Here is a 23779-nt window from a genome sequence, read left to right as displayed (position 1 = left end):
GCTGCCATTACCGAGTTTTGGAACTTCTCATTTGTCAAGCCAAGTGGAGGTACCTTCAAACTTGGACGTCGACAAGTCTGGAAGGCCTTTGTGGAGGAGTCTATCTGGCAGATGGCTAAGTTCAACAAGCGCCAGATTGTCTTTGAAGACAATCTCTCCATCAATGCTCTGGTTGCTGCTGCCTACATTGAACTCGGCGACAATGGAGTTATCCGCAGTGCAGAGGGACATTCTTGCGATGAGTGTTGTCATGCATTCAAGGATGTTGCTGATGTCATTCCAAGGCAACCCAATGACCCTGCTGCAGTTGTTGGCCATGATGAAAATCATGCTGTTCCAGACTATGCAGGGGAACCTGTTGATCCAGATGCAATGGAGGTTGACAACCAGCCTGCTGCTGTGGTTCAGCCTACTGGCCCTGTTGCACCTGGCAATCATGGAGAGGTCCGCATGATTGTCATTGATGGAATTGTCATGGGGCCACGACATTGCGCAATGGAAGGGTGCGAGGCAGGACTTGAGAATGCCCAAACTGGGGTGTTCTGCAAGAGGCATGCAGAGAGGATGGAAAACAAGTGCCATATGAAGGGATGTGGCAAGGTCAAGGTTGGTGACACAAAGGCCTGTCAAGATCACCAGGGGCAGTGGGCTACATTTCGCAGGCAATATGCCAACACCTCACTTCTTGGAGTGCAGCGGATGTTGAGAAGAGCTCAGGAGGAGAGACAGGAATGGTTGCCTGTTGGTGGAGGAGCAGAGGCGCCAGAGCATGATGACCTTGCAGAGCAGGAGGTTGAACAGGTCAGTGGCAGCAAGTATAACAACTACTTCTCTGCTCCTAGGTACTACTGCGTGGAGACCATCTGTGCTCCATGTGGTGTGGTCCTTGCCTGGCGCAAGTTTGCCAAGTCGGAAGGGGTGGCCAAGATTCTTCGGTTCCTTGAAGATGTCTATCCTGATCCTGCCTCACGCCCCAGCTACATTGCCATTGACAAGGGGTGCGCCTTACTCAAGCATATTGTCAGGCAAGGTCACTGGCCTGCTTGGGAGCCAACAACTAGGATTATTGTGGACTCATACCACTACATCAACCACCGGATCACTGATCATCTTTGCCGGACCTGGTGCAATCCAGCACCCCTCAATGGAGATGCACCAAATCTTGTAGTTGTTGCCAATGACAAGCAAGGCAACCCTTACTATAAGAGGGCTTTCAACACTCAGGTAAGTGAATTTAGTGGTCTATCAGTCATACTTGTCTAATTTGAGCTTAGGCCTGTGAACAGCTCAATGCATGGATTGGAGGTTTCCAGACTGTTCTCAACCGAATGACAGTTAGCAACTTTGACTTCACGATGCATGTGCTGTTATTCATACACACTCAACGGGTCATTGCCAAGCAGGAGGAAAAGAAGAGGAATCAAGAAGCAGGAATAGAAATGACAGACAGTGATGAGGAGAGTGAGGATGAAGAAGACTCAGAGAGTGAAGAGGAGAGTGAAGAGGAGGAGGAGAGTGAAGAGGAGGAGGACTAAATGTGTCAAAGTATTTACCTCTACTATGTATAAGTTGCATATGAAGTGCGCATGAAGCGCACATAAACCACATATAAAGTTCACATGAAGCGTACATGTATGTTATATAAACTGCACATAAAGCATATATATATGCTGTATAAACCACACATGATGCTCATATAAAGTATACATTCGCTCTACACAAACCACACATGATGCTCATATGAAGTTTACATTTACTCTATATAAAGTGCATGTAGTGCATATATAAATCACATGTAAAGCTCATATAAAGTACACATGAAGCTCATATAAACCACACATGAAGCTTGTATGCACTTGTGTATGAGACAAACTCATAACTTAGTTGTAATCCATATGAATATAAACTCTTCATATGTGCTTCACATGGACTTCACATGAAGCACATATGAATGTCGCATATAAACTTCACATGCAGTTCATATAAGCTTTACGTGAAGCTCCTCAACAATTGTTATTGCCTCAAAGTCATGAAGAAGTAAAGAAAATGTAGAAGAAATGTAAAGCCATATGAAGGAATGTAAAGTTTCGCAAAAGAAGTGGGCTTTATATGACCTTTATATGAAATAAATGTACGGAAGATGTGAAGTCATGTGCTTCATATGAGCTTCATGTATAAATGTGGTAAAGCGCCAGATATACGCCACTCGTCGTCATAATGTCGTAACTCCTCCCATCTCTCTCTTTTGCATTATGTATCACGTATCATCGATCATCGTTGTTCCCTTTTATCGTCTTGTATCCCAATTTCTCCCTCCCGCGTCGCCCTCGGTGGCGTACGGCCGTGGCGCCTCTCTTCTCTGCCATTATTCGTCTTTCCGCCCATCCTCCAACCCCCTTCTCATTATTCTATTCGCGTGCACGCCTTCAGAACCTACTGGCGGTGTGGCGTCGTGGCGCATTGCGCCGCCTTCTCAGCCTTTGCCCTCAACCGACGGCACCTCTCTAGTCTCCGCTCCACCCCATGACCATGGGGGGACGCTGTGCGCAACGGACGGCTGGTGTATTGGAAGCAGCGATGAGAAGGGAGTATGAACAGGTCAGTTACCCTTCATGTGTTGTCGACAGTCCAAACTCAGGTACTACATCGGTGAGCACTCTATTCGCTCGCCACGCTCGCCACTGACGCATTTGATCACTTAGACGCAATCCTTGGTCACTGACTCCTACCTACGCAGTCTACCGACTACTCGAATGCGCCCCACGACGTCTCGCCCCTAAGCTTGCCATGAACACGGTTCATAACGTACCCCACGGCCCTTCACCAAACCACCTACCAACCAACTCCTATGCACGCTGCGAACACAGCCCACAGCCCTCAAGATCCTCCACTACAAGGTCGCCGCCAGGGTTTTCTGCATATTCAACGAGCAAGATTTGCAGATTGCCCACCTCTCCGAACCGCATCAACAGCAGCAACACCATCAACAGGCCATGCAACCTCACGGCGCTCCCCCCTCACTCCAACCTGGCCCATCCTCGTCCACTATCAACAACACATCCTTCAACTTCGGCGCTAACAACGGCAGCGGACCACCACGGCGGACCTCGTCGGGCATGCAGCCGGGAATTGGCATGAGTGGAATGGGTGGAAGCATGCGAGCGCCGGGGAAGAGCCTCCTTACGTTCAAGCACATCCTCAACCGGCTCCAGGGCGAGCTCCAAAAGAGCCGTGAGACGGGGACGGAGCTGCAGAGCCTCAATGGGACCATGAGCGAGGAAGCAATGCCGTTGTCGACGAACGGGGCTCCCACTACGCATCTGGGGCGCTGATAAGAGATAGATGTAGATGGCGCCGTCAGTAAACAAGACACGACACGACACGCCACGCCGCGCTGGCTGGGATGGCGACGAATGAAACCTCGAAATCTCGAACACTCGAAAACTCTGTCAACGTGGTGCTCGAAGCACCGAAAGCTCGAAGCACTGAAAACTCGGACGCTCGACCACCCGAAACCTCGAAAGCTCGCACGCCCGAAACCTCGAAACCTCGAACACTTGGATACTTCGATACACGAACACTCGACCACTCCAAAACTCGGATACTCGCTCGAAATTTCGACCCTAAGAAATAGTGAAAGCTCGAAAACTCGGATACTTGAACACTCAAACACTCGAAACCTCGAACACTTGCAGGCCTGACAACTCCGTGTCCGCGTCCGCTCCGTGATGGGTGGTCTCTGGTGTCAACGAGGTGCTCGATGCTCGATTTACATCACACGTCGCACATCACACATTCCACATTTCACATTACAGCAAGCAAACAAGCAGGGCGTGACACGACGGCGCTGTCCTGGGAGCGAAAGCGAACGCGACATCGACGAAGAGAAATATGACGAAGAGGACGACGGCGCCCTGAATAGGACTTTTTTCGAGTCTGCATGCATAGAGGGGTGTATGGGATGCGAAACGAAAACGAAGGCCGTAGAAGGAAGGGACTTACGTTGTATGAAATAGGGGTGGTCGAGTTTTCATAACGAAGTTGTTTTGGCTCGTTACTGAAACTCGACCATCAATGACATCGTTTGTTTACTTGATCCACAAATGGACTTGAACTCCCACAGCCATGTGTTTTCCTGCAAGTAGCGGTGAGGCCTAACTGTTATACCAGGTGTTTCTTCGATAACTGTTCTTTCTGGCCCTCACACAATGTTCGCTTCAGCAACAGAAAGAGGCAAGTTTCAGTTCCTGTCTTGTTTTGACAAAGAACTTGACAGATCCTTAGTTTCACCGCCATCTTTGGCTTTGTATGGAAGACCGAAGGATTTCTTAACAGCCTTTGAAAGTCCCGTTTTTGCGGATACATGCTGGCATTGGCCAGCATCCGACGTCCGAGTTGACGAGCCAGTGGAGAAAATCCTTATCCCTCCACCACCATTGCAGAATCCAAACCCTAAGCGCTCTTATCCTCAGGCCCAAGAGTATCATCTCAAAGCTGATGATCGCTTTACTCGTGGCTATCGGTATGGAACACCCTTTCTAGAGAGCCAGAAGGACATCCTGAAGGCACGCATGCTGAGTGTCGATTCTGTACCCCAAGTTATTCCCAGGATCTTTGATGATGGCACTGTTCAATACGATCCTCTGCCTGGCATGGTTCGCATGGTACCTGGAGTACCTTTCACATATGAAATGCCCGACTCGGAGATGGTTGTCACCATTGGATGTCTACATACTCCCGACTCTCTGAGGGAATATGGCAAAGACGGGCTTCAAGCCTTGGCATTCTTGGAGGAGATATATGTTCATACTTTCGGAAGAAAGGGTGATGAAACTCAAGGACTTCCAGAGATCAAACCGATTTATAGCCTTCCCAATCTCAAGCGTAATGCCCGCTCTGGACCTGCTGTAGCAAACTGCTATGACGGATCATATAGCCTTGCCTCCACTGTCGGAGATGGCGAAGGGTCAGGATGCTTTCTCCCTGCTGCTCAAAATGACACCATGATGGCGAAAATCACTATTGGTCCAGTATTACGTCTCTTGCATGACACTTGGCGGATACTCTTTCCAAAGAGCGTCTCAAAGATGGAGTATGATCTCGTGGAATTCGACTCCATCGATAATAACACATTCTCCTTTGGCGGACTCGATCCTGGACCAACCAGCCTTCAGATGAACGTAACTTCACAAGGTCGTAGCTTCAAGGAGGCAATTGGCGCCCAGGGTTCCTGGCACACAGATTTTAACGATTGCCCACTGCGATGGAGTATGATTGTAATGTTGTTGCGTATCCCCCTCGGTAAGTTTCTCCACATGTTTATTATGTTCTTGACTGACATGTACTAGGTGTCGATCCTGGTACATTCACTCTAGGCAGATCAGGTCTGTTCGTACGCCATGGGGACTACCTAATTGTTGTGCTATTTATGAAAGGCCAAGACATGCACTGTGGCGGACCGCCTTACTGCCACCCTTCAAAGTGGGAATCATATATACAAGAGGTCGCTCATTTATATGATTCCACTGATTCAACAAACCGGGTCGTATATGTCTGCTATCCTTCTCGAGCTGCCACCGACCGGTTTACCAATATGGCTGTAACTCCGTCAACTCACTTTGGCAATGCCAACGCCACTCTCCCTCACAAAATCTCTCAACGAACTTTCGCAACTCACGGCGAATACATCCTTGGGGGTGTAGAGGTTTTTGCAAATCGCCTAGGACGTGAGGCTTTCTACAACTTTTGGAATACTCTTCAACTCTGTGGCCTGACTCTCGATCTCGACCCAAATCACATTCTGGCTAATATCTTCTACATGAACGGCAAAACTCGAACAAGATTGCTTCCTAATCCAGATGGGTATCACCCCATTCATAACCGGGATTGGCTGGTTCAGATGCGTGCATATTATCAGTGGTACACCGGAATATGCAATCATATACTCATACCCATTCACAAATCAGAATACAAGAAAAGACTGGCGGCTACAATGGGCTTGAATGATAAGCTGCAGGGTTTACCTGGTGTACCTCAGCCAACGGCTCTTTGTCACCCTATTCAGCAAAGTGAGGAACAGAGTTCACAAAATCCAAGAAGTAAGTTATATACAAGTGTTGGTTTACTATTTCCTGATGATTCACAGGCATAGACAAAGGCAAGAGAAAAGCAGTCTCAACCAGAATCACCTCCATGCCTCTTGCCAAGCGTCCACATCGAACAACCACAAGTCCAGTCGAAACAAATATGGAAGTTCCAACAGAGCAAGGGCAGAGTGGGCCTGAGTATGAAGTCGAGGAGATTCTTAGTTACAGATTACAGGTGTGTTTTTCATCTCACCGAACATAATTCTTCTCTAAATATAATATACTTGCCAGTTCAATGAAGGACCCCAGTGGCTTATCAAGTGGAAAGACTATGATTCAAGACATAATTGCTGGTGTTCTATACACGAGCTAGAGTAAGTTATGCTCTGTACTCCAGAATAACAGAAACTGAGCTTGATTCCTCAGAAATTGCAAGGAAATGTTGGCGAGCTATAATGAAGAACATGGGATAGAGGCTGTCGAAGGATATACCCAAGGGGTGTATTCATTTGAGACGATAAGCCGATTAAAATCCCTTTTTGATTCTGAACGACTTCGCAAAGAACTTGAAAGCATACGGGCGGAGCATCAGGCTGAAGAAGGTGTTTATCCCAGAGTCAATGACTCTGTCCTTGGGCAAACCTTGAAGACTGTCCGCCAATCTATTACGGGTCGTGCTGCGCAGAATGCAATATACCGAGAAGCATATCAAAACATACATGCGACTCCAGGTCAATCTCTTCTAACAATCTTTTCTCAATTCTCTACAGTTGGAGCAAGTCTACCAGAAGCAACAGAAAATCTTCGGATCTTGACGATTCTAGGAAGAGCCCAGAAAGCCGACATCTGCAGGACATTGCTCATAGTCTATGATTGGTTTTCATCATCTGGGCCGCGTATTGCGACATATATGGTCTCAGATGTCCTTAAGGGCAGCTCTGGAGACTTCCAAGAATTATATCCACAAGTGGCATCACTGGTCGATCTGGTTATACGCTATGTTCGGAAATACTTCCAGCACAAGGACCCAAAAGAGAAAAGAAGGGAGAAGCGTACAGGTAACGTCTTTGTTTTTCTAAACATCCTACTAGTATTGAAGATCTTTGTAGGGGTCACGCCAATATCTGAACCAGATATTCCATCAAGAATAGAGGCAGCTGATTTCGAAAGATATGGACTAACACAAGAAGGCTCACAAAGACGATTGCCAAAGTTCTTGGATTTACCGACGATCGCCCCACATCGAGTTACTCATGAAAATACGAGCCTCACCAAGGCGTGTACCATTATCCTTGTCGACCTTTGGGCTGCATTCTACATCGAGCCTCATGTCAAGGCGATGGATCCAATTCTTGTAGGAACTAGCTCAACAAAACGGAAGACAGACTGGATTGCTAGAGCCATCTGTCGAGGTGCTGTTCTAACACGCTTAGTGGAATGCTTTGGGAGTGAAAGCATATTCTACTCCTCCGAAATCGACTGGTTCCTCCGTACTCCCTGGGTCGTCTTTGGTAACGCTGGAAAGAACAACAACCGTGCACGGATTTTCTCTACCCAATCCATCAATAATGCTCGTGAGCTTCTAGCACCTATGGCAAGCATTCTCAAGGCGACACTAGCAGAAAATGAAACTTCCAAAACACTCGCAGACGAGATCTATCAGATCATATACAAAGATCTATTATCAACAGGTCATGAATCCCATGCACAAGGAGCGACTGGTTCAAGACGTACCACAACAGGACGAACTCCAAGAATACTTCAGCCAGTATGGGGACAAGTATCCTCTGAATGTCTTATTCCAAGTCACGACTCGGCTATGCTCAAACCTATCGCATTAATCCTCAGAGAAGCTCTGAACTACCGCTTGAACCAGCCCTATGAAGAAGAAATACTACATCGCATTCTCACTGGTCATGATCCAACGTCGATACGACCAGTACCCAATGACCAAGATCACTTTGATCCAATTCGTCAATTTTCACAATCAGCAGAGCTCTTTCGTAAACATCTTAGCCCTTTGTTGCTCGTCACAAGCCATGGGTTATCCAACCTCTTTGCTTGGTTCAGCACAGGTCAAGGCAACGGAACAAAGGAATTCCTAAACATGATATTTCCCTTCTTCTCAATCTCATCAGATTCACTTCTCTCCAAGTTCGATCAAGGTCTTACACATAACAAAGCTCTTTCTCATGCCGGAAAACCTATTCTGGTCACAAACACCAGAGTTTGGGGCCAACCAAGCTCACAGCTCTCGCTCTTCTCTTACCAAGTTGAAGGAGTTACCGAGAAAGAGGCGATGGACTCGAAAATTTCAACGCTTTTCTCTGATGACATACGATCACGCTGGAAAGATTTCCTTGGATCTCTCTACAACCAGGATCCGTCCCAGTATACAGGCCCTCGGCATAGCTGGTTGGAATGCACTCATTTCTTGAGGTCGTTCATGGTTGACGGCTTCAAGTCAGACACTCTAACCATGTTGCAATGTGCAAATAGTCTTGCCTTTGCTGGAATCGTAGACCCTCCAGACATTATCACTATGGGCTCGTGGATCTTCAACCATACTGGCCTTGGTGCTTACCGAGGACTCAATGAACTTGGCTTCAAAATCAGTAATATCACCGAGGCGGTTGCTGCATTTGCTATGGTTCACAACCACTTGCTTACGCATATTGGAGAGGACGGCAAGAATACTTTAGGCATGGCCTCTGACTGCTCAGCCATTGCGGTTGAACATATCCTTTGCAAGGTGACAAGATGGACAAAAGTGCTTAAGGGCAGCCAGATGTCTTGGGATGACTTCGAGTGTCATACTCAGTCGTCTCCAATTCCCTTGATGCTTTCTGAGAAGTTGATTGACGACGTTATAACATGGACAAAGGTGATTATTTCTAGTTCTACTAGTGTTTAATAACTCACAATTTGAATAGACCTTGGGTTGAATGAACACGTCAAAATTGTCTTGTATTATTTATTCATTGTAATGTATCTAGTGTGTAGTGGAATATAGTATGTGGTAGTGGTGTCTGCGTAATGTATTTAAGCATTATTATACGTATCAGGAGCGTCAATAAGAGAATGGATCCAGGCATCAAACTCAGTTGTAATAGAGAGATCGGCTAGAGGGGGTGCCCCAGTTCTGAGAGTCATAGCCTGATTCATCAAAATCTCAATCTCGGACGTGCAAACATGAATAGAGCCACCCTGGGATGAAGTTAGTGGTTGAAAAAAAGAAAGAAGTAAAAGAAGACTTACAGATAGAGCTGCGAGTCGGGCTGATATGTTATTAGTATCATCAAAAGCGCTCCGAAACGTGATCTGAGGCTTGTTAGCTTCATGAAATCAGTAGGATGTGAGACTTACATGAATAGCAGAACGATTGATGTCAACATACTCACTACCCGTTACACATTTAAGTAGAAGTCGGCTCCTTAAGGTATTATCTCGGCTATCAATGGTTCTCTTGTCCTCATTGACAACGATAGAGTCGGCCCGTGGATACCCACTTCCTCGAAGATAACACTTGAGATGGGCTATCCAGCCTTCTTCATCCACGCTAAGACCTAAAACTGTATTTGAAGGTTGAGGTCGAAGTAGATCAATGACTGTGTCTGGAGAGGTGACTCGGCGTCCCATGCCAATAGCTGCAATGATCTTCTCTGCAGTACCAGCGTCATGAAAGGTCTGGAAAGAATAAGTACAGTGGTGTAAAACAACAAAAATGGACTTACGTCTGTTAATGAACTCCAATTTAGGCGACGGAGCAGAGCATGAGAGCCATCGAGGCCCTGTAGAACATGTGTATAAATCTGCGGTTTCGTGGTGGCCATAACAGCAAAGCTCCCAAATATGATGCGTGCTGCAATCTTTAAGCCTTGCGATGTAACAGAGAACCCGCTCCATCGGTAAATCAGAGAAGCCTAGAATAATACATATATTAGAAGTGTTTTAGAAAAGATTCCAAGCTTACCATGGGTGGCGCACTCTCTGGAAGAAATTCTATAATAAGGTTGAATGGGTCAGTCCCAAGAGTGATATCGCCTTCAGTAAATGTAACTGAGCGTGAACGGTGTGTAAGGGAGGGCCAGGTGTCCAGACGAGTGAAAGTTGATGGAGCAAGAGCGTGAATGAAAGGAAAATGAACACTGTTAGTGAAGGAAGTAACTAAGTACGAAAGGAGAAATGGTGAAATAGGAAGTAAAGGAAAATCAAAGAGAAGAGTCAACCGAATCACAAGTCCATAAGTAGCAAACATAGCTAGGTCAGATGGCTCTGGTTCAACAAGTTCGTCTGATATAATAGAATCTTGATTTTCATACCAATGTTGACGGTTTTCGTTAATCATATATTGAAGGAGAGCTTGCCAGAACGATTTCATTGGCCCTGCTCCAACTCCCACACCGCTAAGAAGATGATAGTAAGTGAAACGAACAAGCAAGAATCAAATAATAACATACATCCAGACGTCGTAGGGGTAATTTGGGAGATTATCCAGGGAAACATTCTCGAGCTCTACCTCGGCAGGGGGAGGTGTTGAGTCGCCACCTAACAAACTCAGGAGTTTGAGGAAAAAAGCTTCTGCGGCCGAGGCAGCGTCGGAACTTCGAATACGAATAGTTTCATCATCTTCGGCATTGCTGTTTGTCATACTCGATATCTCTTCCCTCCATTGGACACCATAAGGATAAACATCTTCGTACTTGATGGGAGGAAACCCAAGAGGAAACTGTTCGTTTAAGGTAACTGGACTGGGGTTGCTAGTGTTGTCTGAGAAAAGAAGCGGCGGCGGGGAATGGGGGGAGGCAAGTTGCAGTGGTGGTAGCTGTAGATCACGTATGTCGTCTAGAGAGTCTTCAGGCTAGTTAAGTGATTATTAGACATTGGATCAGCAGCTGATTATTCTAACTTCACTTACTTCAGGCTCCTCTAGCACGCATCTATCCTCATAGCAGCCAAAGGCACCAAGATGTCGCTCATTGAGGCGAGGAGTCATAAAGCGAGACCATAATCTGACAGCCAGGCAGGCGTGTATTATGCCTGGGACCGGAAAATCTGGAATTGGCCCGACAATGACATGATCTATTGGTGCTAAAAGGAAGGTGAATAAACGATAGATGCAGAAATGTTATTGATGATTACCAATGAAGACAACTGGGATGCTATCTGAAGCCCCCACAGGCGTGTACATGCTCCATTTGTTACAATGCTTTTGAAGGTTAGCAATCGTGGTATTGATTTGACAGCTTGCAGGAATAGTTTGACGAAGAATGGGCCCCAAATGACTTCTGGGCTTTTTGTAAGCGTTCAGAAAATGCCAGTATGGCTTGTTTGGCGTTGGATTTGGATTAGGGCCAGGTCTTGTTGGACTGGATGTCAAAATCGGGGAAGTAGAGGCAGACAAACGGTGTATTTCCATATGGTTTACTAGGGCAGTGTTGATATAATTCACAATGGTGTCGCATTTGTTGCCAGAGTAGTTGATCTCAAAGGAGAGAGAAAGAGAGACAGCATTCGCAATGAAGTCGTCCATTTTCTGAGGCACTGGAGCACGTAGGGTTGTGAATAGACCTCCAGAGGATGTCTCATAGGAACCTTCAGTCTATAAAGACTAGGTAGTATCTCGCAACTTCAATGTATGAACCGTAGGACGTACTGGTTCAGGATGAATGACAATCTGAAAGCGAAAGTCTTGGCGCCCTGCTTCCTGACCTTGTCTCCCCGCACGTCCTGTAGAATGTAATGCAGAGCTTGACTGACGACGACGATTATTACTAGTAGGTAGAGTCGTCACAGGTAAAGGTGCAAAGGGAGAGGTTGCAACCCCTTGTCGTGATGATGATGGTGGAATCTGCGAGGAGGAAGGTGGGCGGTGCCTGATGGCTGCCTCTTGCCGTCGGTCATTGGTGGAGCCTTGATTCGAGGAAGTAGGTGGTGTCCAAGCTGGAAATAATGATATTCCAGGTCCCATGATACGCTGTGAGCTGAGTGGGGGAGCCGTGGAGGCTAAAGGAAGGGGAATGGACGACGGGATTGGTGTATGCTGATAATAAGGCTCGCCACAGTGACTGCAGGACGCTGTTGGTCCTTCATTGGCCTTGTATTATATGTTCAAAATCAGTAAAACAGACTCGATGAGAGACATTACAGCTAGCTCACAGAGGTGAATTCTGATGTGGCTTCACGACACCTGCGACTGGGGAGCATTGGGACTGCTGAAAGGGCATGGCTCGTCACAGAGTGCTGACAGGCACAAATCCTGGCGCCCGGAGACTAGATATTAGATATATATCAGATTCAAACCCTTTTCAATTTATGATGTGAATAGATCTTACCGCACTTATGAATCCTTGACACCGACATATTGTGCAGGGATGAGGGACCGAAGACATTGCCAAGTGTGTAGAAGGGGGGCATCTACAAGGTGAACCCCTCACTGAGCAAGCCACCAAGCAATAACTGTACAGGTTGAGCGGAACAATCCGCTGTCGTCAATGTCACTATCGTTGAGCAGAAAGGAAAACGTGTTACGACATACTGATCACTTGAACAGATTTGGCATGAGCCATTCCTTTTCAAGACTCCCATATAGGCGTGACCATAATCCCAAAAGCATAACCCCGAAAGCATAATCCCGAAAGCATAATCCCGAAAGCACAATTCTGAAAGCATGATCCAAAGGCACAAACATGAAGCCGACTCAAAATGTGAATATGTATGTTACATTCCAAATACATGAACATATCTTGTGGATACCAATCTTTTTTGTCCGCTCCGGTCCTTCATAGTGCAGCCTCCGCGCACCCTCCGCGCCGAGGTTGCCTGCTTCTACGTACCGAGACTTACTTGCTTGTGCATGTGCATGTGCATGTGCGTCGGGGCCTCGAGGCTTTGCGGATGAATCGGTGATTGTGCTGGTGGCTGGTGGTAACTAGGCGACGTGCGCATGAGCATTGAGAGACTTCGACGGGTTGACCGTATGGTCGTATGGCGACACGGTGACACGACGGTACGACGACGACAGATACGCCCGTTGTAGGCTAGATAAGGAAGGTAGAGGTGGGCACACGTCAACGTTCGACGTTCAACGAGCATCAGAAGACGTGAGGAAAGTTCGAAGGATCGTCTTCGTTCACGAATCAATGAACTGGATCGTCGCAAACACGGAGTCGTGAAGATTCCGGGCCGTCGTGAAGATTCCGGGCAGTCGTGAAGATTCCGGGCAGTCGCTCGGTGTGTGCGCACTTGGTACTTAGTGCTTAGTGCTTAATGTGCAGCTATTCAGATCTCAGAATGGGCATATTGCGCGTCTAGATCTGCGGTTTAGTGGGTGTTCGGGGCCCGGTTGTTTGTATGTTCTGTTGCTTCTTTTTACAGTTGCGTCTCGACCTCATCCTCACCGGTACCCAAGATCTTCTCCAGCACACCCCTTCCCCCGTCCCTCCTTGGGCCCTACTCGCTTCCCCACCTCAATCCAACGACCCCACCATATCACTGACGCGTGTCAAAGTCATAATTGTCAACGTACGACCGACACATAACACATGGAATCCGCAATCCCAGGCCTCAGGCCCTCCCAAAATCGCCAATCGTACGATCGCAGCCAATAAGAAATAGGTTCCGTGCAATCTTTGGGCTGCTTCGGGACTCGAGATTCGAGATTCGATGCTCGACGGCGCTGCTACTATAGTCTATCTGCCATCTACGTGATACTTGCTTTTGTCATTGATGTTATGATATTACGATATCCTCTTTTCACGCTGGTATGCCGACACGCTGATTGGGAAATCGACCCCTTCGTCGTTCTCTGGGGAACTTTCCATCGCCCCCGCCCAAGGGTACCCAGTCACCCAGTCATCACGGTCTAACGGTCACCTCTGTGCACCCGCACCTTCTCGTCAATCGTCAATCGTCAATCAATCAGCCTTACAGCAGGATCAAGTCCAAGCGTGTGTACTCGTATGTACTCGTACTCGTAGGTTACGATCTTTGCGCTCTTGATTGGAGTTGGAGATTCTGTCCTTGTTCTCTTGATCTTGATTCCGCCCTTGTTCTCTTGATTCCGTCCTTGTTCTCCGCGGTTGACGGGATCGAAGCATCGCGTCCAGGTGATTGATTCATCGTCTGATCGATTGATAGTTTGATAGTTTGATCGTTTGATTGTTTCTGTGCATCTCGACATCTTCGTGGACTTTGCATCTATCAACTGCTACCAAACTTCTTATACTTAGTCAACATGCATGATGCTGTGATTGATCGTGTGTATATCGTATATCACAGAGAAGGGAAGGAAGGAAAACATCAGGATAACATCAGGATCAGGATCATGGATGTCGTCAATCAATCACAGTAAGTACTGCGAGCCAGATCGACGCTCTGAGTCTTTGCGCGGTGGCGTGGCCCCTCGCCTTGAACGTGTCCACTGTCAGCCACTGTCCTCGACCTCCCTTTACATACCGGTTTACCCCCTTGGATGCTGCCCTTGAACGTCAAAGTACTTATGGATGAACGCCGTGTGGCGGTCCGCAGAAATCTGAAATGTGGGGTCTGGGGTCCGCGGTATGAAGTCTAGCCTTCTGCAGTCTGATCATGAAGTCTGATCATGAAGTCTAGAGGAGAAGGCACTATCCACTATGCTGCAGTTCCGCGACGCGCGACGCGGTAACAACTTGCAAGAAGTGCAGTTGCAGTACTAGTCTTGTCGCGTGTCATCGAGGCGGGACGGTCTGCTGTGTCGTTGAAGAGCGGGGAGCGAAGAGCGGGGAGTGGGGAGCGGGAGCGGGGAGTGATAGTCATAGGAACGCGTGCTTGGATGACTTGTATGCGCGTTGGACGAGTGCTTTGGGCATTGGGGTTGTGAGGTTGGGATTGGGGTGGGTTGGGGTGGTGGGGTATTTATTTGGTTCTGCTGGGACTGGGGGCGCGGGGTCGGGTGGACGAGCGCTCGCTCGCTCGCCTTTATGAAGCTTCGCGGGTGCCAACACAGACACTCCGTGATGCTCCTCCTCCTCCCCATCTCCTCATCTCCTCATCTCCACGTCGGTTCGTCGACCGTCCGTGGACTCTGGGACTCGGGAGTAGGGAATCGCGGAAAGATCAGGCGTCACGGAGGTATATCAGTATATAAGTATATCAGTATAATTGCCGATATTGCCTCATCTTTGACGTTGTGCATTGTGCGGCATTGATGACTGAAGAACTGAAAACCCGAAAAAGTGGGAAGGCGCCACTGCACGTAGCACGGACGCGACGCGTTGCGGGTGTAAATCCCGCTGGGGACTCGGGTGGCTCGAATGTATGGGTGTATATCTGGGTGTATGAGCGTGTATATCTGGGTGTATGAGCGTGTATGTCTGGGTGTATGAGCGTGTGTGAGCGTGTAATAAGGAATAAGGAATAAGTATATTGGATGATCGATAATCGGGAAGATCGCCAGGGGGCGGTGACTTGGCTCGTCCTAGTGAATGGTTGAACATTTGATCAGTTGGATAGCTGAAAATTTGATTAGTTGAATGGTTGAATGGTTGATGGTGGGCTGGTTGATTAGTCGACTAGGGGGCTATTAGTATACGCATGATGCATAACGCATATCCCGGGGGTATATAATACCGCCGGGGATGCGTATCGACGGGACGCGTATATATATGCCCGCCGGTACGAGCTACGCGGTATGGGCCTGGAGGGGAGCGGTGATGTTGTGTAAGTTGTTCGAGTGTTCAAATGTTCAAGGTGTAAGTACGTGTAAGTTGTTCGGGTTGTAGAATGAGGGAGGGGGGGAAGGGGGAGAGCTGGGAGAGGTATAGAATGAGGGAGGGGGGAGAGGTGTAGAATGAGGGAGGGGGGAGAGGTTGCCGGGTGGCGGTATGGACGCCGCATATTGGAATATTGCAAACCACCGCACTTCGGTGACTTGACTATCGGCGTGGCTGTGGCTGTGGCTGGACGTCTGGATGGATGGATGGATGGATGGTCCCCGGTGGGTCTGCGTACGTACGTCAAGTTGCGTTCACGTTATATTGGGTGGTTCCTGGGTAAAGCCAGGCTCCTAGAACCAACACGCGTCGTATCGCGAGTTGAGCTCCGCAGTCTTTTATCCGACTCACCGTGTGAAAAAGACAAACAGGAACAAAGTCAAACTAAGAGCTCGAACTCGCGATAGAGCGGCTGGCAAGAATGACACAGACGCCCGAAAAGCGCCGTCCTTGGCACTCTTATCAGTATCTCATATTATTGTTATCGTCTTTATTTTCCTTTGTTTATTTAATGCTCTTAATCCTTTCTGGGTAAACGACGCGTCGCGTTAATTACTCTCAACCTTTACAGGATCAACACCAAATGCCCTCTAATTAATGATGCCATCAATAGACTGGACACCTCAGCGAATTCGCAATGTCGTCCAGAAATATTTCCGAAAGCGCGCTTGCTGGTACCAGCTCGAAATTGCGTCAGCATTGTATCGCGGGTTCGACGTTGTTGGCGTTGCAGCGACTGGATCCGGAAAAACACTCTCGTTTTTTACCCCTTTGTTAATGGCGCTGGAGGAGGGTCGTGATAAGATCATATTCATTGTGACCCCACTCAACCTTCTTGGAAAGCAAAACAGCGAGCAGCTGAATTCCGCTGGGCTGACTGCTGTTGCCGTGTCAGCAGAGAATTCCAGTCCGGAAACTATTAAAGTAAGTGAGCCAATGTCCTGATAAATTATCTCAAAATAATACTGACCTTCGCAGGATATTGTGTCCGGGAGATATCAAGTTATTATCATAAACCCCGAGATATTAATGGGTCCTGTGTGTCTGCAATTATGGAAAGATAAGAAGTTTACCTCGAAGATCTTGAACTTTATCTTTGATGAGGGGCACTGCGTCAGTCAGTGGGGCTCGTTTCGGAAGGAGTACTTGCACTTGGGAAATCTCAGGTACATCCTCCCAGACACGATCCCATTTCATGTTGCTTCCGCCACCCTACCACCGCCGGTTCTTGCTGATGTCTCGGAAATCCTACGACTACGTGCCGGCCGAACGAAGCATGTCATCCGATCGAATAACCACCCAAATATCGCCATTATTGTCCGAGAAATCCAGTATGCACTGGGCAGCTATCACGACTTAGCTTTCGTCATCAAAGACAACTTCGGAGTCAGTGATCCAGCACCTCCGAAGTTCGTGATATTCTTCGATAGTACGCGAGAGACCGAGGATGCCGCCCATTACTTGCAATCACGGTTACCAAAGGAATATCGAGACCGAATTCGGTGGTTTCATGCCACGATGACCTCTGAGTACCGTGTCGATGAATATGAAGCATTCAGACGGGGTGATGTGTGGGGATTGTGCGTAACGGATGCGTTTGGGATGGTCAGTGCTTTATATGGACGCCGTCGCTAGTCGTTCGAACTGATTCTTGCATTGAAGGGGCTTGATTTGCCTGATATTGCTCTCGTAATCCAGTGGAAGACTCAGGCGAGTCTTTGTAGCATCTGGCAGAGGATTGGGCGTGCTGCACGAGGGGAGGGTACCAAAGCGAAGGCTGTTATATTCGCCGAGAAGAAGTTTCTGGACACGAACCGACAGAAGAAGGAGAAACGAGCAGCAAATAAGCTGATAGCTTCACTAAAGAAGAGACAGTCCGTTAACGAGCTCCAAGGTCGTGCTTCCAAGCGAATTGCCCTAACTCCTGCTGCTACTCACGCTGCACAGGCTTCGGGGTCCTCTATCAATCAGGCAGTTGATTCGAGGCTTGGCGTAGGGATAATCGCAGGAGATAAATCAGAAGAGGTGTCAGTGGTCGTAACTGAGTTGCAGCGCCAAAGCTATCATGAACAGGCACGTCAGTACCGCACTATTTCGCAAAGTACAGCAATCAATCATACTGTTATCGAGCCTGCACTGGATGACATGCTGAATGCACAATTGCGTGGGCTGCATTGTCGTCGACAGCCGCCGACTATCTACTTTGGGAATGACAAGTGTCGTAAGCAAGCCATCTTACCTCCGCTGTGGGAGCTACTACTCACACGCATGTCTTCAGCACAGGACGACCACATGTTCTGCGACAACAACAACCCCGAGGGCTGCGCACGATGCAAGCCAAAAGCATGCACACCATGCTGTGATTTGTGTTCGCCCGAGCTCTTAGAACTCTTCAACAACATTGCCACAGTATCTCAACCAGCCCGTGCGCCATGTCGATCATCAACCAAAGCGTACACACCTACCCAAGCCGACAATGATCTCAAGAACACCCTAATTGCATGGCGCAAGGTCAAGGCCCCCTTGATTCTTGGCAACCTTGCATTCCGGCGGTTTGGCGTCCAGCCATTCCTCTCAAACGAGATCATACAACGGATTGTCGACTGCGCTCACATGAACAAAATTCGGACGGTCAACGATCTTGTCAAAGAAACTCGATGGCGCCCCGATCGAATCCGCGACTGTGGTATCGAGCTTGTCGCACTGATCAAGCAGTTTGCGCCACAACCTGCCGACACCTCAGCCATAGCTCCTGCCACTACAACTGGTTCCAGCATAGAAGCAGCGGCTCCACCCAAGCGTACCCGCACACCAGCAAAGGCTCGCCAGTGTAGTGAGTGCAAAGGCTACGGACATAATAGTACATTGATCTTCACCGACTTTGCTACCACACTCACAACCCTCGCTTTTCTAGAAGCCAATGCAAATTGCCCCGCAAAAAAGGCAAGGCGCGAGGCCGAACATGCGGCCAACGCAAATGTGCCATTGAACGAAAACCAACCGCCCAACATGGCCCCACTAAACCCTCGTCCATTGCTGTCACGTAAGTCTCACCGTGGCATATAGATTCCATTTCTAATTGCAAATTAGACCGACATGACAATCTGTACATACATGCACTCCCAGCGACACCATCAGCTTCTGCAGCCAGCACATCGTTCCCTCCCCACCCTCCATCCGCTTTCTATCAATGGTCCGGCCCTTCAAACACGTAGTTCTAAACATCCAAGTCGCCATCGTCCTCAACCTCTAATTCAGCTTCGTCCAATTCTTCTCTTCCTTCGCCACTATCTTCTTCACCACTATCTCCATTGTCGTTAATTTCGTCGCCACCATTTCCCACTCTTTTGTCACTGTGTGTTTCTTCCATGTGCTCGGTTCCCACCCCACCTACTACTTCCCCTCTAATTCCCTTGGCTTCCTTTATCAACCCCAAGTGCATACCCTCACTTTTCTTATCGGGAATACAATAACTCGCTTTCCGTCCTTCGACAAACTCATTTGCCCTAATCTCATCCATATACACCCCAAGTGCTTTGAACGCGGTTGCTAACTTTGCAGGAGAATGCTTAATCGTTCGATGGTCAAGTCGGAGCATTTTCCCCATCTGGATCCGGATGTTCTTGAACGTCTCGATAAGAGGCGACTCCTTGAGGATTCGCGCCTTGGTATGGTTTGAATACTTACCACCGTAGATCCGTTTCAGGTAAAGGTTGTTATGTTCAACCCACCAATCTACCCCCCGGAAATGCCCAGCTCGGCCTGTAGGATTGCATAGTATGTTCATTCTTATCGCCCGTCTGTAAGATAGATGTTAATAAACAGTTTAACCAACTTTAGATGACTAACTCACTGCAAACGGGGGAAACGTGCATACACAAAATGGATGTCGCGTAAGTATTTCACCAGTTGTGTCGCATACTTGTGCTTTCCGCATCCTCGGAAAATGAATACCCACGGCATGAAGCAAGACTCGAGACGGCCAATATCACCCTCGTTCATCGCATACGTGAGTTCTTCGTAGAGTAAAAAGTATTCTTGCTGAAGTAGACTGTTTTCCTTGACCTGGTCGCGTTCCCCAGGGTTCTGTTGGCGCATTTCATGGAAGTCCGGACTTGCAACAAAGTTCTTAGCTAGTTCAAGGGACAAATCTTCGATCTCTTCCCAGGTAGGCCCTTTCTTTGCGAATTCCTCGAGCGTGGCTGTCTGATACCTCCGAGACGTAGCCACTTTCCACGAGTTCAACCGCGACACAATCCCTACATGCTCGATCACTTCATGCATGCGCCTAAACCCCGGCTTCGTTTCGATCTTTGCGGTCTCCTTTTTGCGCAAGATGCCTACGAACTTGATGAGACTTGACGGGTCCTTGCGCGCATCCTTGTTTTCAATACAAATCCGCCAGATAGCGTCGGCACATGCCATCTTCAAGTGGAACATCCCCATCAAGTAGATGACACACTGGCGCCTCTGCCATGGTGTCTTCTCTACCGATCGTGACGCCTGAAAGCTCTGGATTCGCTCGCCGGTAAGCAAGTCCCCATGAACCAATGTGATGTAGTTTTTGATATCTGTGACTTCACTCGCTCCGTCTTCTGCAGGGTCGCCAATGTTCGCTTGCTTGAATAAGTCAGCAAGTGCTTCACCGTTTCCCTGTGGAGTGGAAGGGCTGATATCCATCATCCGTGCAGGTACTTGTGTCGATTTCACTAGCGGGATTTCTGTTACCACCTCAGGCTTTCCTAGATCCTTGAAGAACTTCGAAAATTCTTTTGGTCCATGCCGAAGGAGATCACGACGAAACACCCAGGCCCAAAAGCGCTCGCGGCGCAACAATTGCGATGGATGGTCCTCCTCCTCTGGGTGAAGGTCAAGGAGTTTGTCCTCACTAACAAACGGCTCATGGCCCTGTCTGTCGCGGTTGAGGAACGACCTTTCCCAGAGCTCTTTGGAGCAATCAAGGTCCTCTCGAAGCACACCATGATCCAACGGAATCAGTGTTCCGGACGTTAAGTGAACCAGTGTCTCATGCGGCTTCTCAAGTGTTGGCACCGTATGTTTCAGTTCGATGTCGACATTATCGTAGGCAAATCCTGCCGTGAGTGTTCTCCCTACTTGCTTCAAGTCATGTGTCGACTCTTTTGATAGGCTCGTAATGGCGTCATTGATTGTGGTTGGTGTCACGGAGATACCAAGACGTGCGAGTGTCTCAATAACATCTTCCGGGGTGTTGCATGAATGAAGGAACAGTCCTATCATGCATTGGAAAGAATTGCAACGTTGGTTGGTGTTTAACAACATGATGCACATTATTACAACCTTCCGCTAACATTTTCTTCATTCAGCATTCAATCCATCAGGGCTCGACTTGAATTACTCACAATTGTTGAGATAGACACTCTGCCCTCATGTGCCCGGTCACCCTCTTCGTCGTCGTCGCTCTCCGAGTCTGCGTCAACGTCCTCCGATAGGTCGACATCCGCCGGACAGAACTGCGCCAGAGCTGCTTCGCGCGCAGCTATTCTCGTTTCGTAGCGTTCCTGCTGGCGCCTCTCACGTTGTCGATTTATCGATGGATCCGCGCTGAGCAACTGGTCATAGCATCTCCACAAATCTGGCGCATGACTGTGAAAGAGATCAGCAAGCTCGTCCAAGTCGAACTCCTGCAATGACAATGCCGTAGCCTTTGATGCTCCGAAATGCAGCCCAGCTGCCTTCCTCGACAGTTCAGCAACTTGATCTGCATAGATTTGCGACGCGGTTCGACATGCCCACTGCCGAATATCCGCAACTGATGCAGGGTGCGAAATCAAGCTGTCCATGATTGTTGTCGTGGTATTGGCTGCATCGCCTACGTTCGTATTCGTCGATTCACTAGCAACGAATGCGACGACAAGGTCCGCGATGGAGATGTTGTGATCTCGTAGAAGAGAACGAAGTTGCGCAACAGGCTGCGAGGTGAGTGGCATCTTGATCCGTTGATCTGATTCCATCAAACTCACACTTTAATACTTTTCTGCAGTTACTGATTACTACGCTACGTATACACCTATACTCGGTGCGCAGTTGGTGGCGCCGTCGATGACTCTTACGAGGAATCCCATTACTTCCTAGTACGTAGCCCGTTCAACAGCTAACACTTAGCTCAACAGCTAACACTTAGTTGTTGTCCAAACATGGTAATAGACATGAAATAAACAAGCCATAATACTAGTCGTGAGCACAGCTAAGGGTAACTGATAAGAGTGCCAAGGACGGCGCTTTTCGGGCGTCTGTGTCATTCTTGCCAGCCGCTCTATCGCGAGTTCGAGCTCTTAGTTTGACTTTGTTCCTGTTTGTCTTTTTCACACGGTGAGTCGGATAAAAGACTGCGGAGCTCAACTCGCGATACGACGCGTGTTGGTTCTAGGAGCCTGGGGTAAAGCATGAGGGTTGAGGCCTGAGGGTTGGACGTTGGGCGTTGGACGCCGGGCTCGGAGTATTCACATTTCACATTTCACGTCTCACGATTGGAGATGGTTGGATCGCCGGGGATGCGGGCGTACCTCATACCTCGTATATCGTATCATATATCGTATATTGATATTGAGTGAATGGGAATGTGGTGTGGTGTGGTGTGATACAATGGAGTATATTGGCGTTGGGGTTGATATATAGAGTGATGCACGCGGCCCGCTGTTCTCCCGGACCAGGATTAGGACCAGGACCAGGACCAGGACCGGGGCATGAGGAGGGGTATGAGGGGGCATGGGGGAGGGCATGGGGTCGGAAGCGCGGAAGAGCGTACCGGAAACTTTCAACTTGCTTGACGCATTGATGCGTTGATGGGCGATCCCCGAGTGCCTTTCTACCACATACCACATGCCGCATACCGCATACCGCATACTGCAAAGATCCTGCTTTCGCGGCACCGGCAAGTAGGTGGTTGCAAATTAAATCAAAGTGGAATATGCCCATCATGCCCAGCATGCCCGAAGTGCTGATCACGTCGACATGTCTGTGGTTGGAATATTGACGTGATCAAGGAGGATATGTATATGAGGGTGTGAGGGTGTGAGGGTGCGGGATTTGAGAGGTTGGGAGGTGAGATCTTGAGAGGTGAGATGAGAGGTGACGTCGGCGCGCTGCCACAGTGCCAGGAGACGACAGTGGACGACGGTGGACAGTGCGGATGGAAGGCGGTGAGAGGGCGCGCAGTGTTGTTGTTGTTGTTGCTGTTGATGGTGGCAGCGTTGATGGGGGTTTGAGGCGGAGGGAAGGGGGCCGGTGCCAGAGGGTGGGCGATCCGATACTGTTGGCGCTGACAATGTTGACGATGATCGATGACCCGGAATCGAAGGCGCTTGCAGAGATCGGAGAGCGCGAGAAGGAGAGATTCAGAGAGGGAGGCCGAGGCCGAGACAAGGAGGCGTGATGCATGGGGGCAGGACTGGTATGGAGGTAGAGTGCTGGAATTGCCATGAAACAGTGGAACGGCGCAGTGTACACTATTGGCTTGTATAGAGAGGCATAGATAAGAATCGTTTGCAAACGCGTCGAGCGATGGCCGGAATGGCAATATGCATATACCAATCGTCTATACACCGTGCACCAACCGTGGCGCAGTCGATAGAATGTACGTGATGTATACGGAGGAGGTGAATAGATCTGGATCTGGAGGCAAAGTTTCACGAGCATATCGGAGCCCTGTAGACCCTAGCAACCATCCATATATGGCACAACGCATTCAGATAGGATTGGAAGGAAGGGGATCTGAGATGCGTATCATTTATCATTTTCATCGAGAAATCGAACGTTTGTTTTGTTACGGTTTCGGTGCGTAAGCGAGCCTCGAGGCCCGTTCTCGGATCGCCCGCCTGCTGTTTACTGCCTCCGCCGTATATAGTCCGCTCGTCTCTTCGCTCAGCACGTCTTTGCGCCTACGCCTACCAGCTGGTGCTA

The 23779-nt window shown here is 48.6% G+C and overlaps 5 protein-coding genes across 5 annotated transcripts; 3 read left to right on the top strand and 2 right to left on the bottom strand.

Moving 5' to 3' along the window:
- Nucleotides 1–2993: 2993 nt before the first annotated feature.
- On the top strand, nt 2994–3332 carry PC9H_006388 (uncharacterized protein; the record flags this gene model as incomplete). Its single annotated transcript, XM_036775938.1, has 1 exon — nt 2994–3332. One exon carries the CDS (start codon nt 2994–2996, stop codon nt 3330–3332), a length of 339 nt encoding a protein of 112 aa, XP_036631957.1.
- Nucleotides 3333–4208: 876 nt separating this feature from the next.
- On the top strand, nt 4209–9000 carry PC9H_006387 (uncharacterized protein; the record flags this gene model as incomplete). Its single annotated transcript, XM_036775937.1, has 5 exons — nt 4209–5301; nt 5349–6098; nt 6146–6321; nt 6378–6460; nt 6513–9000. 5 exons carry the CDS (start codon nt 4209–4211, stop codon nt 8998–9000), a joined length of 4590 nt encoding a protein of 1529 aa, XP_036631956.1.
- A 128-nt stretch (nt 9001–9128) lies between these two features.
- PC9H_006386 (uncharacterized protein) lies at nt 9129–12057 on the bottom strand (the record flags this gene model as incomplete). The annotated part of the gene is made up of 10 exons (XM_036775936.1): nt 9129–9293; nt 9345–9407; nt 9453–9773; nt 9821–10009; nt 10060–10234; nt 10316–10492; nt 10547–10947; nt 11005–11177; nt 11229–11688; nt 11743–12057. 10 exons carry the CDS (start codon nt 12055–12057, stop codon nt 9129–9131), a joined length of 2439 nt encoding a protein of 812 aa, XP_036631955.1.
- Nucleotides 12058–16435: 4378 nt separating this feature from the next.
- On the top strand, nt 16436–18904 carry PC9H_006385 (uncharacterized protein; the record flags this gene model as incomplete). Its single annotated transcript, XM_036775935.1, has 3 exons — nt 16436–16762; nt 16817–17443; nt 17501–18904. The coding sequence occupies 3 exons, from the start codon at nt 16436–16438 to the stop codon at nt 18902–18904; spliced, it is 2358 nt and encodes a 785-aa protein (XP_036631954.1).
- A 151-nt stretch (nt 18905–19055) lies between these two features.
- On the bottom strand, nt 19056–21807 carry PC9H_006384 (uncharacterized protein; the record flags this gene model as incomplete). The annotated part of the gene is made up of 3 exons (XM_036775934.1): nt 19056–19638; nt 19692–21163; nt 21220–21807. 3 exons carry the CDS (start codon nt 21805–21807, stop codon nt 19056–19058), a joined length of 2643 nt encoding a protein of 880 aa, XP_036631953.1.
- Between the last annotated feature and the right edge of the window lie 1972 nt (nt 21808–23779).

The sequence above is a fragment of the Pleurotus ostreatus genome (genome assembly GCF_014466165.1).
Source record: "Pleurotus ostreatus strain PC9 chromosome Unknown scaffold_4, whole genome shotgun sequence".
Classification (NCBI taxonomy): domain Eukaryota; kingdom Fungi; phylum Basidiomycota; class Agaricomycetes; order Agaricales; family Pleurotaceae; genus Pleurotus; species Pleurotus ostreatus.
The sequence above is the reverse complement of the archived record's forward strand: the minus strand, read 5'-3'. Positions and strand labels throughout refer to the sequence as shown.